General features: G+C 44.9%; 1 protein-coding gene across 2 annotated transcripts in view; it reads right to left on the minus strand.

Moving 5' to 3' along the window:
• The window catches only part of LOC144756173 (E3 ubiquitin-protein ligase TRIM39-like), a 201,073-nt gene that overhangs the window by 88,891 nt on the left and 96,911 nt on the right, over nucleotides 1-15,271 (minus strand). Inside the window, exons 3-4 of one of the 2 annotated variants that reach the window (XM_078645754.1) lie at nucleotides 12,330-12,425; nucleotides 1,331-1,561 (exon numbers count right to left, since the gene is read on the minus strand). In XM_078645754.1, the coding sequence (XP_078501880.1) occupies nucleotides 1,331-1,561; nucleotides 12,330-12,425 (327 nt within the window). The remainder of the gene's footprint in view (nucleotides 1-1,330; nucleotides 1,562-12,329; nucleotides 12,426-15,271) is intronic. The other variant, XM_078645755.1, reaches the window with a different exon arrangement.

Consider the following 15,271-nt stretch of genomic DNA (forward strand, 5'->3'; position numbering starts at 1 on the left):
ATTTGTTAACGTTCACATGCAATGACCTGCTCGGAATAAAGCAACAAGGGCGGGGTAGTAGCGGAGGGGGGGGTGTTAATGAGCAGCACCATGCAGGAGACCGGGCGGGAGTTAAAAGCAGAGGCGTGAGAGGAGGAAGGGAGGGACTGGTGGTGACTCAAGTAAATACCCAGCGGAGGGGGTGGGGTGGGGGTGGGGAGGTTGTGTTAGATCGGACGGCCTGGGAAAATGCAATCATATATAAGGTACATTGCCCATGCCACGCTAGCAGAAGTGTGTGCGGGCACACAACCAGAGCTGTCAGCCAGGATTTAACAGCAGCGCAGGAACTTCTGTGAAGTGCTCCGGTAAATAATAAGTGAGCATTGACGTTCACGCGCTCCCACAGATGAGGCAGTGTTCTTTCCTTGCAGGAAGTTTACTCTGACAGCAGTGCGCTTTAAAGACCCAGAAACTGTACTAGGGAAGAGGCCACTCCAAAACTGCTGGTAACATTTGGGCTCAATCTTTAAATGCACAGTAAATGAAAGGAGATAAAGAATGATTTACAAGCATCGTACGGACCACCTAAAACAAGCTTCTCAGCAGTGGCCGCAGGCTGCCAGTGGGAGGGAACGAGCATATGGCAAGCGGCGGGGGAGTCTGGTGTGAGGCGTAGGGGCGGGGGAGGGGGAGCAGGCATTTGGGGTGTGAGTGAGGCCAAGCGTGCGCCTGGGGAAGCTTCACGCTCCAGTACACAACATGCATTGTGGGAAATCCGCTTGTTCAAGAGAGTTTGGTCACATGTAATAGGTTCAGAGCAATAAATTGCTCGACCTAAAAAGTGCCTCTTTCTTATTTAGGGGAACCCACCACATGCTTTAAAAAATAAAAACCTTACCCTTACTCATCCCTGAACCCTAGAATTTCCTTATTGCCTCCCCAACACACTTACCCATCCCTGCACCCTAAAACACCTTAATACCCTTTGCCCATCCCTGAAACATACAAAACCCTTACTACCTTTACTCCTAACCATCCCTGAGCCCTAAAAATCCCCTACCACTCACTTTTAATGTTACTGAGGGGGAATGCTTCTCTAGTCCTGTAGATTTATATTCCTCTCTCATCTTTGATAGCTCCACATTCTGCTGCTGACCCGTTTCTACCTGTGTCCAGTTCCCTTAAGACAAATGTCGATCTGAGGAGGGCCTGTCACTCTGGTTCTATGGACTTTTCGTTCTCTATCATCACCTTCAGCAAGTCCACATCCTACCCATGATTCTTCTCTATCTGTGACCAGAATCCAGAGGAAGGAATCCTAAAGCCACAGATTTTGGATCAGTCTTACCTTTAATAACTCTATATCCTGCTGTTTACACTTCTCCTCTATCTCTGTGATCAAGTTCTGGAGGATCGATTGCTGTTTTAACATTCCGGTCACTCTTCCCCGGATCATCCTTAGATTCTTCTTCTTCTCTGTCTCCAAGTGCTTGAGGATATGTTGCTTTTCTTGCTCCAGGAATTGCTCCAGTTCCTCAAATGCAGCTAAGATTTTCTCCCTCTGGTTTCTCAGTTCTCTCTTTGGCAGAAAAAATTGAAGTATCGGAAATATAAAAGATCAGTTCTCAGAGAAACCAGTATGGCAGCCACAGAAGAGTTTAATTTTAGAAAGCAAACAAACAAAACATGTTTTACTTGTATTGTTCTTATTCCAGCCACCGCCATTGCTTTACATGTATTTTTTAACTATTTGTATCGCTGCTGCTAGAATGAGGACTATCAAAACTACTGGATGACAGCCACTGTGTTCTCTTCTTGAATACATCGTTTGATGGAAGTCAAGATAACAGAATGGATATCATTCAGTCAAAGTATTAGGAATACATTGGATAAAATATGGGGCAAGTGCAAAATGGTAAGTTATGTGTTGTTTTATGGTACGTTGATGCCAGAAAAAACACAACCAGGATCAGGTAGCATGAACACTAGAAGAAAGACAAGACTGCCTAGGCCCCATTCCCACTGCCAGAGTTCTCTTTATCTAGGAACAGCAATAGTAACAAGCAGAGGGGATTCTAGAAAGGTCTTATGAGTGAGGGGCTTCAGGACAACATCTAATTGATTCAAGAAAGTGAGTGCTGAAGGCGCAAGGGAGGGGTGCTTTAACATCTGGATTATGGTACCCCAAAAACACTTTTAACAGACCTTGAGTAAACTGGCTACCGCTTTGTAGTTTATGACCAACATATGAAGTGACAGAACAGCACAGCTAAATCAGTGGCGCCACTGGAACACCACCCATTCACCTGGGCTGCTACACTGGCTCTAACTGTATGGACATTGATCTTTGATGCCGCAAAGCCATGAGCCAAATAAGGATAAAGAGTAGAGTGTCCAGTGAGCCTAAGATGCCTCAAAGGCATTTGCACAGGACCTTGGCTTACTATGCTCGACTATCTTTTTGAAGAGTTAATTAAACATGTGAAATCCAACAAGAAAGCAAAGCTACAGTGTCTCCTTCAAACCTATACGAGCAAGCACAGGAAAGCCAATTGGTCTTGCCTTGAATATGAAGTTGATGACCTATTGGCTTTGCCAGTGCTTGCTTATTTTGGTGTAGTATACCAAGAAGAATACATATATGGCCGATATAAGTCAGGCATGATTTAGCATGCGTATTCATGGGAAACAAACTTAGAATTATTTTTACCTTACAATTGTAATGGTGACTACTGGTGTGCTAGCAGATGTTCACAAGAACCAGCAGCTATATCGTATTAAAAAACAAAATACTATTTATATGGATGCCCACAGATACTGACTTTATCAAAGCATCAAAACAAGCACTGCCAAAAGCCAATATATGAAGAGTTATCTATGGAGGGAGAAGGTGGAAGAGTGGAGGACAGCAAAAAGCGTGAAAGAAGCAGTAAAGAAAATAGTTTCTCATGCACTGGAACACAAAGGCTTAGCAAGAGGTGTAAGAACACAGAAACTACAGAAAGAATGAGGCGTGAAAGCCAACAGCCTGTGGTTTGATTTATGATGTGATTTATAATGTGGCAATCTAATGGCTGGGGCTGGAGAAAGAGTTAGATAAAATAGGCCTCTTGATGACAACAGGCAAAGCTGCCCACAGATAAGAACTTCAAGTTTAGTAAGACATACTTTCAGATTCAAAAACAAAAAAGAGAAATATTCTTAAGACATCTTATCCTTGTGGAAGACACTGGAGCGTTCATCTTTATCAGCCTAGGCATTTAGAACAACATGCAAACTCCAGACTGAATGAGGATTCCTGTCCAAAGGATAGGTCTGGAGAGGCCTGAGACTCAGGAGTGTATCTGTATACCCAGCTAGTCTACAAGCGATCAAGGCTAAAGAAGAAACAAAGAGAATAAAACGACTGATACCTAAAGTCTGACTACCTGCTCAGAAGTATAATTTAAACAAGCATTTACAATGCAATGGTCTCGGCAGCATTAAAGGTAGAGCTATTGGCATTGCTCATTATTATTTTTTTTTAAATCATAAATAAATGGCATTGTCATTTACATTGCCAATAGCTTCATCACGTGCATATGCAAAACCTATTGCATTAGCACCCCCACACACAGTAAGTAGTAGAGTGAGAAGTCGATAGTGAGTAGGAGAGAGTTATTAGTAAAGAGTATTAGAGAGCGCAACAGAGCTATGTGAATAATAACAGCTGTGAGCCCGTGCCTGAGGTGCATCATCTGAGCTATGTGAATAATAACAGCTGTGAGCCCATGCCTGAGGTGCATCATCAGAGCAGTGTGAATAACTGCGTCAGCACCGTTCCCGAGGTGCATCATCAGTGCTGTGTGAATAACTGCGTCAGCCCTGTGCCCGAGGTGCATCATCAGAGCTGTGTGAATAACTGCGTCAGACCCGTGCCCGAGGTGCATCATCAGAGCTGTGCGAATAACTGCATCAGCCCCGTCCCCGAGGTGCATCATCAGAGCTGTGTGAATAACTACGTCAGCCCTGTGCCCGAGGTGCATCATCAGAGCTGTATGAATAACTGCATCTGCCCCGTGCCTGAGGTGCATCATCAGAGCTGTGTGAATAACTGCGTCAGCCCCGTGCCCGAGGTGCATCATCAGAGCTGTGTGAATAACTGCGTCAGCCCTGTGCCCGAGGTGCATCATCAGAGCTGTGTGAATAACTCCGTCAGGCCCGTGCCCGAGGTGCATCATCAGAGCTGTGTTTAGGACACCGATTTGCAGTTTGGTAGGGACGCCTACAACAAAACCCTTGCAAATTGCAAATCAATGTCCATTCGCAAGTTTTTTAGGTGATTCGTACATTAGAAAAACCTATTGTGCGTTCTCAAATAACTACAAAAGGGGTTAGAACATCTGTCCCTTAACTCGTTATTGCACAGATCCATGGCGTTGCCCTGGCTATATGATCTGCCACAAAAGAGTATGGTGGTATTTCCAGATCTTAATTTATGATTGACAAATAAAATACATGTTCCCACTTGGCTTTCTTCATGCAATCTTCTCTGTTGTTTTCTGTCAGCGTGCATTCATTCTGAAGGCAATAGCTTAATATGAGTGTTCTTTTTATTCTTCCATTTTTGGAGTTATGAGTGATGCTTATCTTGACTGAGGCTTGGACTCCACAGAGCTACATAATGAAAGGCCCCGCCCGGTCAGGCACAAGGGACGGAGCAGACAGCAGTGGGAGTACAGACTGCAGAGCTGAAAGTCATTGAAGACGGTGATAGACTGCCCAGGCCGAGGGGTTCATTAAAGAGTGATTTTGCCCGCCCTTTGTTCATCTGCTCCCCAGCACGGGGGGCACATTGGCAGCCGGTATGTGGCCCGGCTGTCTTCAGCCCCATAACCACTTTCTTTGTGTGAGCGGCCTCGGCACTGACAGGTCTGGGGGCCGCGGACAATGCTGCTCTGGTATGCCGACTTGTCCAGCAGGGAATCTGCCTTTGAAGGGGAGGGTTGGGGCAGAGCAGGGGAGGGTTGGGGCAGAGCAAGGGAGGGGGGGGGGGGTATGGGAGTGGGCCCTCTTCTGATTGATTTTGTATCCTGCTGCTTTGAATATCTGAAGGGGCTACAACCCTGACTGGGCATATGGAGGTATCTGTTTATGATTATGAGACGTGGAGAGGCGGCCTGAGGGCACTGCCCCCGTCTGACATCACGGGCAACATTTTTTGCTGAGGGCAAGTTCACAACAGCATGGGCCTTCCGGCGAGCTACCTATGCATGCATGCATACATAACAAAAAGTATATAATTTCCATCATTTGAAACTCACCCATGGCGCATACGCTTCAGAGTGGCACCGCACGCCATGCTGACTTCCGTGAAGCCGGCCAGGAAGAGAGCAGTTATCGGCGCGCGGCGGAGACGCTGGCGCCATGAGCGTGCGCACGACCAAATCTGCGCGTGGCCAGCTCTTGTCGCTCCCTCTCCCATTCACAATGCTGCGCGCGTGCACAGCTCTTGTCTCGTTTTGTCGCCTGAAACGATCGCTATAGTTCTCTGGCGAGAACACGTTTTGCGCGTTTCTAGCAGAGACCTAAAAATGCACTGTTTTCTCCTGTGTTGTTTTCTTGGGAAGTGTTTCAAAGCTGGTTAAAGCATGTCCATATTTTCTGCGGAGCCACCCAAGATGCACAGGTGTGGGGACCACGCATACAACTTCTTTAAGGTTAGAGGGGAGGAGTGGATAACCACCCCTTTTACCTCCCCACCCCTCCTGTAACTAAACAAACTCTTTCCTGACCAAAGCAACCAGAAATACTTCTTACCAGTATCAGAAGTTAAATAAATTATGGGGTTATAATCCATCTAGACAGAAGAGAGATGAAAGGAAAAGCATATAGAAATATCTCCATTCATGGTGAGAGCATTACAAGCTCCAAGGCACGGGGACACACCATTTTGGTGTAACCATGAGCTTTACAAGTGTTGTTCTTATTATTAAGGCGCCTGCTCCTATAACATAAAGAAAGCATGCTAGAGATACTGGCATATTTCCAGGATCCAAACAAATCAACATGTGGGAAGCACTATTTAAAAATAATGAATTCTATCACATTGGGAATGCATCACTGATTTTGATGCGTCTGCCTACAACCAGAGTCTATTTCCCATCTGTGCTGAGCCCGACTCTTTTTAACATCTTTATGATCCCTCTGGCGGCACTGGCGGAATCTTTCGGGCCCAGATCGTTTCCTATGCCGATGATACCCAGCTCCTCTTTTCCTGCGGGAAGGGAGCAGATTTTGACGGAGAGAGTATCCGGGGTTGCCTTGGGGCTGTTTTTAATTGGTTCCAGCTTAACAGCCTCAAGTGCAACTCGGATAAATCGGAGGTACTCTTCTTCGGTTGCAGATCGGACCCAGATTGGCAGAAATGGTGGCCTGCTAATATGTTTCCCCCTGCAGGCTCCTCTCAGCTAGCCAAGAACTTGGGGATTAAGATCGATAACGAGCTGACGCTGAGGGCCCAGATTCTTGGTCTTACCGGTACCTGTTTCGGTCTCCTCCGGATGCTTCGCAAGTTTCTCCATATGCTTCCGGAGGATCACAGGAAGATAACGGTTCAGGCTATAATCGGCTCGAGAATGGATTATTCGAACATCCTTTATCTCGGCCTGCCGGAGTACTTGTTGCAACGACTGCAGGTGGTCTAGAACTCGGCAGCACGGGCCATCTTTGGATTACCCGTCCGAGCTAGAACCTCGGGCCTCCTGCAGTCACTCCACTGGTTGCCTATCCGGAAGCGGATAATTTTTAAGGCCTTGACCCTGGCCCATAAAGCTCTACATGCTTCAGGAGCAAAATATCTCCAAAAAAGGCTAACCTTTTACCATCCTGCCAGGTCCCTGAGGTCGGAGTCTTTGTTCCTTGCCGTGGTCCCTCGTATAAAAAGGGCACGTATAGGAGGTCGATCCTTCAGACTGCTGGCTCCGCAGCTCTGGAATACTCTACCAGTGACACTGCGCAGTACTTCCAATCTGTTGGCGTTTAGGAAGGGCCTAAAAACCTGGCTTTTTACTCTTTGGATATCAGCCTTTATTGTTAGTTTAGGGATTTCTCCTTTTTCTGCTTTTTTCTTTTCAGTTATTTTGTGGTACAGGTTTGCAATAAAGCGCCGGGACACTCTTTGAGTAGCCGTGCGCTATACAAGACAGATATAACATAACATAACATAACATAACATCTGGAACATATCCAAAAGAGGCGCTTGTTTACAATTTCTAAATCATGTTTCCATTTCTAGGCCTCCGCTGCGCTGAACGTTCCGCTCTGGTGCGGAACGTTCTATTGCGCGGGCGGAGCCGCGACGTTAACAGCAACGTGGAAAGGGTGTCTCCCTGTTTGTTTATATAGAATATTATGTTTTGTTGTTTGTGTTATTTAGAAATCTTGTCACTTGTATAGATATAAGGGATGACTGTAAGCCAGGGTTGAGCACCAATATCCAGATGTGACTCTCCATCTAGATATTGGTGCTCCATTAGACAAAAAGATTGGTAACCTTTTTTCAAGTACCAAAGTTAGCCTCCACTTTGACTTAAATGAGTCACTGGTTTGGAGACCTCTGGTTGTGAAAGAAGAAAAGGCAGGTGTCCCCAACACCCACACTAGCCGATCCAATCCTGGCTCAAGGATATGGTTGGTAGCTCATGTGACAGCATTTTTTGCATCAGCATTTCTTACCAATCTTTCTGACTCAAAGTTAATGAAAAGGTCCCCGCAGAGCAACGTGTCATAGCACCCTCTCTGCCTATTATGCCATAGCTGCAGTGTTTGGCCTAGGTCACCCGGCTGCCCTGTATCTAGCGAATTTCAAAAAACCCTTCAACTACCTGTTTGAGCTCCAGCGACGTCTCAACATGGACCCCCGATTTCTCTCTTACGTTCATCTACTATATACAGATCTCACTGCTTCGGTACGAGTGGCTGTCTCAGTCTCTCCCTGGATTCCCATTTGGCATGGTCTCAGTCAGGAGCCCTTGGGTCAGAAATGACGCTTTCATCAGTGGTTTTGAATGGTCGCGGGAAGTCCCATCTTTCTCCACTTCCAAGCCCTTTATGACCAAGCAAGGGAGTGCTGGATCTCATTGATCTTGGACAACCAGGGCTAATGTTTGCATGAAAGTCAGTCTACCAGGAGTAAGGGGAAAACACCTGAAGTTTTCAACTTGCTGGAGATGCTGAGGGTCTGGCTAAAGTCTGCCTGTCCTTTCAGAGAGGGTGGAAGAGTCTCTGGCCCTGTACAGGGAGAGACTTTCCAGGAGGAGAAGCAGAGCGGGTTCCTTGGTGTGGGGCACACAGAAGAAGCACACTTCTTAAAGGGAAGCCAATCCTGACCTGCAGTCTGCAGGGTCCACGGTCTCACGCGGCAGCTCCCATCATGAGCTACAGAAAACAGCATTCACTAAGTTGTCACCATGCGACTCTGTGTTCCGCCATCAACCAGAGGGTGTAGCACTGCTGCTGGCATCTGACATGCCCACCAAGAGGAGTTCATGCATCGACTTTTAAGGATAGAACTGCCAAAGATTAGAATCCCTCTCAGCATCCTCCAAGGCTGCAACTGCAGAGGACAAGCATTCGCCTGGTATGGAAAATAGTTTTTTGTTTGTTGGTTAACTGTTGAATTCTGAGCTCTTGCCTCCGCCACTTTCCTAATTGGGATGCCTGGGACCCTAAGAGCAATGTGCAGAACGTGTTGTGCTTGTCCCAGTTTGCATAGCCATAGTAGGATGGATTCTGGACACTAGTGGTAAATGACCTTAAACTCCATTGCTGGGGCCAGTGCATCACTCTATATTGCCTCAGAGGAGTGGAAAAGAAAGCTACTAGGACTTCACACTACACAGTCAGTTATTTAACACCCCTCATTCTAAATTTACCTTGTTTTCCTTAGATAAGGTGTTCAGTTTTTTTGTTCAGCTTACCTAGAAGACAAATCCCTTACCTCCTTTCTTTGGCCCAGTATGCCCTTTCCAAACAACTAACAGCGTGAAAGTCCTTGGCAGGGTCATTTTCTTGATCGCGCTTCGGCAATCAATAATGTAAAGTGAATATAAAGTTGGAGGGAGCAGTTAAGGTTTGAAAGACAACACCTTGGAAGGGTAAAGAGAAATTCCCAAAAATCTCTGTAGCATTATGAGCTGATGTAGCCTGATCCGATTGGCTCACAGTCTCTACACATATTAAGGGTTCTGTGCACTATTTGTGACAGTTAAAGTAGGCCATGAGCAGCCGGTAATCATTATACATGCCACCTAATCTAGTTGCAACAAACACAAGGAGATGATGGATGGAGTGCTGAAACTTTTCAGACACTCACCCCAGTCCCAGATCTAGGTTGAATCCATCATTGTTGTTTAGCTCACTTTGCCACCCCAGTTCAGACCAAGCTATATGCAAATCAGTCTTTAACCTATGCCTCATGGGATGCTTGTTTCCGGTCCCGGGAAAACATGGCTTGGCATTTCGGGCTGGACTGTTCGCATGAGGCACTGGGTCAGACTGATTTGCATATGGCCATGTCTGAACTGGGGTGGCGGAGTGAGCTAACGAATGATGATGGATTAAACCGAGATCAGTTGACTGAGCGTGAGTGCTTGCATGTTCAACACTCCATCCCTCATCCCCTTTGGTTTTGATGGGAATAGTCCAGCCCAAACTGCCAAGCAAGGTCTTCCTTGGACTGGAAACAAGCATCCTGGGACCAGTTTCAGGGTAACAGCCCTCATCAGCCAGGACTGACAAAGTAAGCAAGGGACTCATGTCTGGGCATACCCTGCCAAGGGTCAAGACTGATTTGCATATAGCTGGGTCTGAACTGGGGTGGCGAAGTGAGCTAAAGAACGCTGATGGATTCAACCAAGATCTGTGACTGGGGTGAGTGTCTGAAAAGTTTCAGTGCTCCATCCATCATCTCCTTGTGTTTGCTTTGTTTGCCCTAACTTGCCAGGGTATGGCCAGATGTGAGGTCCTTGCTCACTTTGCCACTGGATTCACGCTAGCCTGGCTGATGAGGGGTGTTACCCCGAAACCGGTCCCAGGATGCTTGTTTCCGGATCCAGTGAAGACCTGGCTTAGCAGTTGGGGCTGGACTGTTCCCATGAGGCCCATGGTAAAGACTGTGTTTGCATATAGCTGGGTCTGAAGTAACGTGGCGAAGTCAGATAAAGAACGATGATGAAGTCAACTCGGATCCGTAACTGCGGGCGAGTGTTAAAGAGTTTCAGCACTCCATCCATCATCTCCTTGTGTGTGCTTTGTTTGAGCTAATTTAGTTGAGCACAAAGCAAGTGCTCAATATAGCTGATTGGCAGCCAAACGCAGTATTTGTAATGCATGTTCCATCCACTGGCAGTGTCTGTGATAAGTGCTTCATACACCGGTGCAATATTTCTGATACACGTTCCATTCACTGTCACAGTATTTATGATACACCCTTCACTCCTATGGCACAGTACCCATAATGTCCACGCCAATGCCCCTATTGGCTACTTAAATGCCTCTATCTGGAACATTTATATGCCTCAATCGAGAACATACAGGTCTCAACGGCAGATATACATGCCTGGATCCGGCTCACATACATGCGACTGGTCACTGGTTATGAAAGTTGCTTCTCAAGTACTATACCAATAGTCAGGTTAGTAGAATAAAAGATGAGAATCTCCTTGGAAGGATCTATCAAGCTTTCACCGTAAACTGAAAAAGTTGCTTCAGGAATCATGTGCCCCCATCATTTAAAAATGCACAAGAAGTTGTGTGAGGTTGGTCATAGATACGTTCTCATTTACATCGGTTGCAGAATTGTCAGGTACATACCTCAAATGTAAATGTAAATGTCATGGTACTTATAGAGCGCACTGTCACCAGACGGTCACCTTGCGGTGTCGCCTATTCGGCTTCCTGGCGCTGATACTCATACCGCTGTGGAACCCCTCCTGGCTTTCCCTGTGAAGTGTCCACTCCTGGGCACCCCCAGGGTGAAGTCAGGCATCCTTAGCGCTGTTGGGGCTGGTGTGGAGGCTAAGCAAGCTATTGCCCAGAGTTGCAGCATGGGGCCCGTGATTAGAATAGGCACCGAGGCGAGAATTAACAGGTCCGAGCAAATTGAGCCCAAGACCCGCCGAGACGGGAATCGAACCCTGGTCCCTGGCCAGAACTCTGCATCAGGGTCTGCCGCTCTAACCATTGAGCCACACTCCTCCACTCAAGCTCTATAATTATTTAAACATAGCCAATGAAACTCGAAACACTGTTCTTCTTCACTAACTGGATATCACAGGAGGTAGGTATGCACTAAGACCCAATATTTAAATATTTTCTTGAAGCTAAGATGAGTGTTTTGGAGATTAATGATCTTTATAATCTTTTTGTAATTCTTGATGGTATAATTCCCTTCTACTCCCTCTTAACCTCTGTGTTTTCTGTTAAGCATATTCACATGCATCTGCTGGTGTTCTCGTTGTAAGCATACAGACATACATTTCTATTCACACATGTTGGCTATGTATCCTGTTAGTATGAAAAGTGCTGCAGAGCCCTCTCTGGCCTATTAGCCATACTACAAGCTGAGATGTGGGAGGGAAGCACCTGTGCTGTGTCAATGATGCCTGATGTGGGTCAGACTTTGCTGCTGCTCTGCTATCCCATCTACTCATGCCAACTACTAGGCAAGCCACTCTACCTGTCTGCCAAGTAACACTGATTCTAGACCCTGCAAACCCTTAAGAGGTCACACTACTAGTTGGCTTGGTGGAAATGGGCCTACTAACAACTCTACAGAATATTTACCTGTACCTACAGACCATAGGGCCTTTTTCTAGGTGACTGGACAAACTAATATTGCAGCACCAAAACAGAAAAAACACAACTAATAGGAACGTAATTGATTCTTTGAACTCTATCCTCCTTTACCCCACGAGACCTCTCCAATTGAATTTCATGAAGCTGAACTTATGTTAAGCTTTAATGCATATTCAGCTCGAGTGCCTGGGAATATCATCAAGCCAGCATTGCACTATTGCATTTACGAAGCTGCACAGTACCCTACAAGTTCATACTTCACTCCACACGCTTACAGATTCAAAGTTGTACCCAGATAAATCATACACAAAAGGAGAAGACACACACAAATACAATCTTGCATCTTGTGAAGCACAACTTCCTCCACGGGTAGAGATAGTAGACAAAGATGCAAAGAGGCCCTAAACTGCACAAAACCCTAAAACGGACCAGGAACAAAAACAAAGAGGCACATACCACACAAGAATCAGCGTGCGCACATACATACACACAGTTTCATTGACACTCACCATTGTGGATTTGTAAGCCTTGTCTTCTTTGAGTTTAGATTCCAGAATAAGTTGCAAGTTCTCCTTCAGAGGAATTAGCCAGTCCAGGAGCTTACCCTACAGAAGCCAGATGCAAAGAGAAGTGTAGGGTTAGATTCTAGACCACAAAGCACCCCCATTAACATTTCAAGTTGAGCCAATCAGAAAGCTAAGAAATGGAAAAGATAAAAAAAATGTCTGCTAGCTTTATAAGTCAGCTATGGGGGTCTGCTTGGTGCTTGACTATGGGGCAGGAGTCAAACAAGACATGGGGTTGGGAGATGGACGGTGTCAAAGAGTGGGCAGGAAAGAGAAGTTCAGTGGGTAGGGGAAGGCAAATGAGAAGAAATTAAAGTAATCATACATTCTTTGGCTAATGATATAGGTTACAGAAGGGAGCAAAGTCTCATGTGCAGTATCTTGTCACAGTGAGGGATTTACCCCAAATGATTCCTCCACCACGTAAGGCAGCGGATTAAAATGGAAATACCTCATAACAATAAGGGCATTTCTCACCCTCTCTAAGTAGGCCTTTAAAAGTGGGGTTACACCGTAGATGAAGAAGCAGATTTTGGAATGCAATATCTCAGCATAGTCATACTCCTTCCATCCATTAAACAATGTCCTGAAAGCGAGGTGGGGGGAATGCGGTTTCAAATAGAAATCTGTTACAGTCACACAATGCCATCTCATTTGAGAGATGCATTTAAACATAAACAGAGGGAGAGAGAGGTCAACCTGTTAGGTATTTACATTTTAAAGTGTTTTAGGCCCAAGTACAGTTGCTAAATCACAGTAAAGTTTGTAGATTTGTGTATATTTTTCTTGACTGAAAAATGATGCCCATTGGGTGCACCATCGTATTATGCGGTCATTGCTTGGACTCCTCAACAAAGACTGGACTTTATTCCAACTTTTCTCTCACACCCACACATGTGGACTTTGGAAACTAAATGAGCCGGATCCAAGAAAATGGACAAAGTATTGATTGATACGAAGTACTATGAAGTAAGTTTTCTATACTATTGCAGAAAATAATGTACTTTTGATTTAAGTCTTCTGTCTTTCGATGACTGGGTGTCACAACTTTTGGTCCAAAACTTTGGAATACAGATTGACATTCTTGTTGCTAGTGGGTGAATGTGAAAAAGCAGTACCCTCCCCTAACCGACCATAGAGAATGACGATGTCTGCTGCAATGTTCTGCTTTTAAGAAAGTATGTGCACAATTAACGTAATTTGCAGTTTCATTAGAGGCAGATGTATCATCATTGCAGTTTGCGAGTCCTTAACAGTGAATTTTAGCGATTCGCTATCAAGGACTCGGAAAATTAATGTATGTAGGTTTCACAATAATAATTGCAAATCCTACATATTCCTCAATTGTGAATCGAAATTAAGGAATACCTTCTCATTCATTTAATGAATTGGAAGATAGTCGCAATTTGTGAGTACCAAATATGTACTCGCAAATTGCGAATGCAATTTCAAGGGTACATGGGTGCCAAAAGGTCACCCTGTTGCAACCCTGAAATATGCATGTGTGCACATGTTGCACACATACATGCCCTTAGGCCATGTAATGTGTGCCACACGGCATTCTGAAAAATGCAAAAAAGGTAACTTTTCTAGGAAATTGCAAATTACCACCAACTTGAAGTTGGTGGTAATTTGCGATTTCTTAAGTCAAAATCGCACAACTTGGGTGTTTTCAGAATTGCATTTAAGGAATCGCAATTTTTAATTCCTTAAATGTATTTGCAAAATAGGTAATCGCAAATTTAGCGATTCCTTATTTTGCGATGGCCTTTTGGGATGATACGTCCCAAAAGGATTTTTCCCGTTCACAAACAGGCAGATCCTGAGAATCGGCCCGTTTGCGAATGGGAAGAACGCTTCATACATCTGGCCCTTAATTACAGGACAATTTGGTAAAATAACTCGAAATTATGGTTGATGCAAGTCTGTCATTTTTTCAGCACGAAATGTATCGTTTCGTCAAATTTTGACAAGAGGACACATTACGCCTTTCAAAAAAGTTCAAGAAACAAAAGCATCTGGATCAAAAAGTTGCTTGCATTCTCTTGTGTGTTTGCAGTACATTTTTTACACAAAAGTCACGCTCGCTGTAGACTTAGAACTCAAATACCATGTAATTAATCAAAAAGGCCTAATGGTGTAATTTCTGGAATTCTGCTCAACAAGAGTAAAATTAAATTTCCTAAATTATGCAAATTATGCCAGCTTCATTTAAGTTTCGCCCAGGCCATCGTTTGAGCAAGATGACTGCCAGTGCTGGGAACATTCCAACATTTCACCAAAGCAGGGGGACCAAGTCTTGCTCTTTCTAAAATCAAAGACAACACCTTCTCCTAGGCTTCTCTAAGCAGGAGGAATAGACCCTGCGCTTTTAAGAGTCAAGTTTACCGCTAGAACAGGCCTGAGTCCTACATTTATCCACAACAGGGTGGGGGGCTCCTGCTCCTTTGTAAACTAAATATAGCTTCTCCTCCTCCACAACAGGCTGGCAAACTACTATTTATGTCTTCAGCCAAGAGCACCATCTGCTCCTATGTTATGCTAAATTAATTTTCAGAGCGTGAACAACGAAACTTCATAGTGCTATAGAGCTAAGTGCAGCAACACAGGTTAAGCGGACCAATGACTTTAACAGCAGAGTTTTAAGTTAAAAAGTAGAGTTTTAATTTTTGTTTTTTTAAATATGGAAAGGCAGCAGTGATGATAATTCTAGCAGCACCTCCTAGTTTTGGAACTAGCCACAAGCAATTTGTCAGAATACCACAATTTGTTAGTTAGGGGTTCAAAGCCCAAAACACCTGTCATAACTCACGCCAACCGCCATGCTCATAACACCAAGTTGACAACTACATAGAAACACAAGACCAGCTATCAAGATAACAATA

The sequence above is a fragment of the Lissotriton helveticus genome, chromosome 5_1 (assembly GCF_964261635.1).
Source record: "Lissotriton helveticus chromosome 5_1, aLisHel1.1, whole genome shotgun sequence".
NCBI lineage: Eukaryota > Metazoa > Chordata > Amphibia > Caudata > Salamandridae > Lissotriton > Lissotriton helveticus.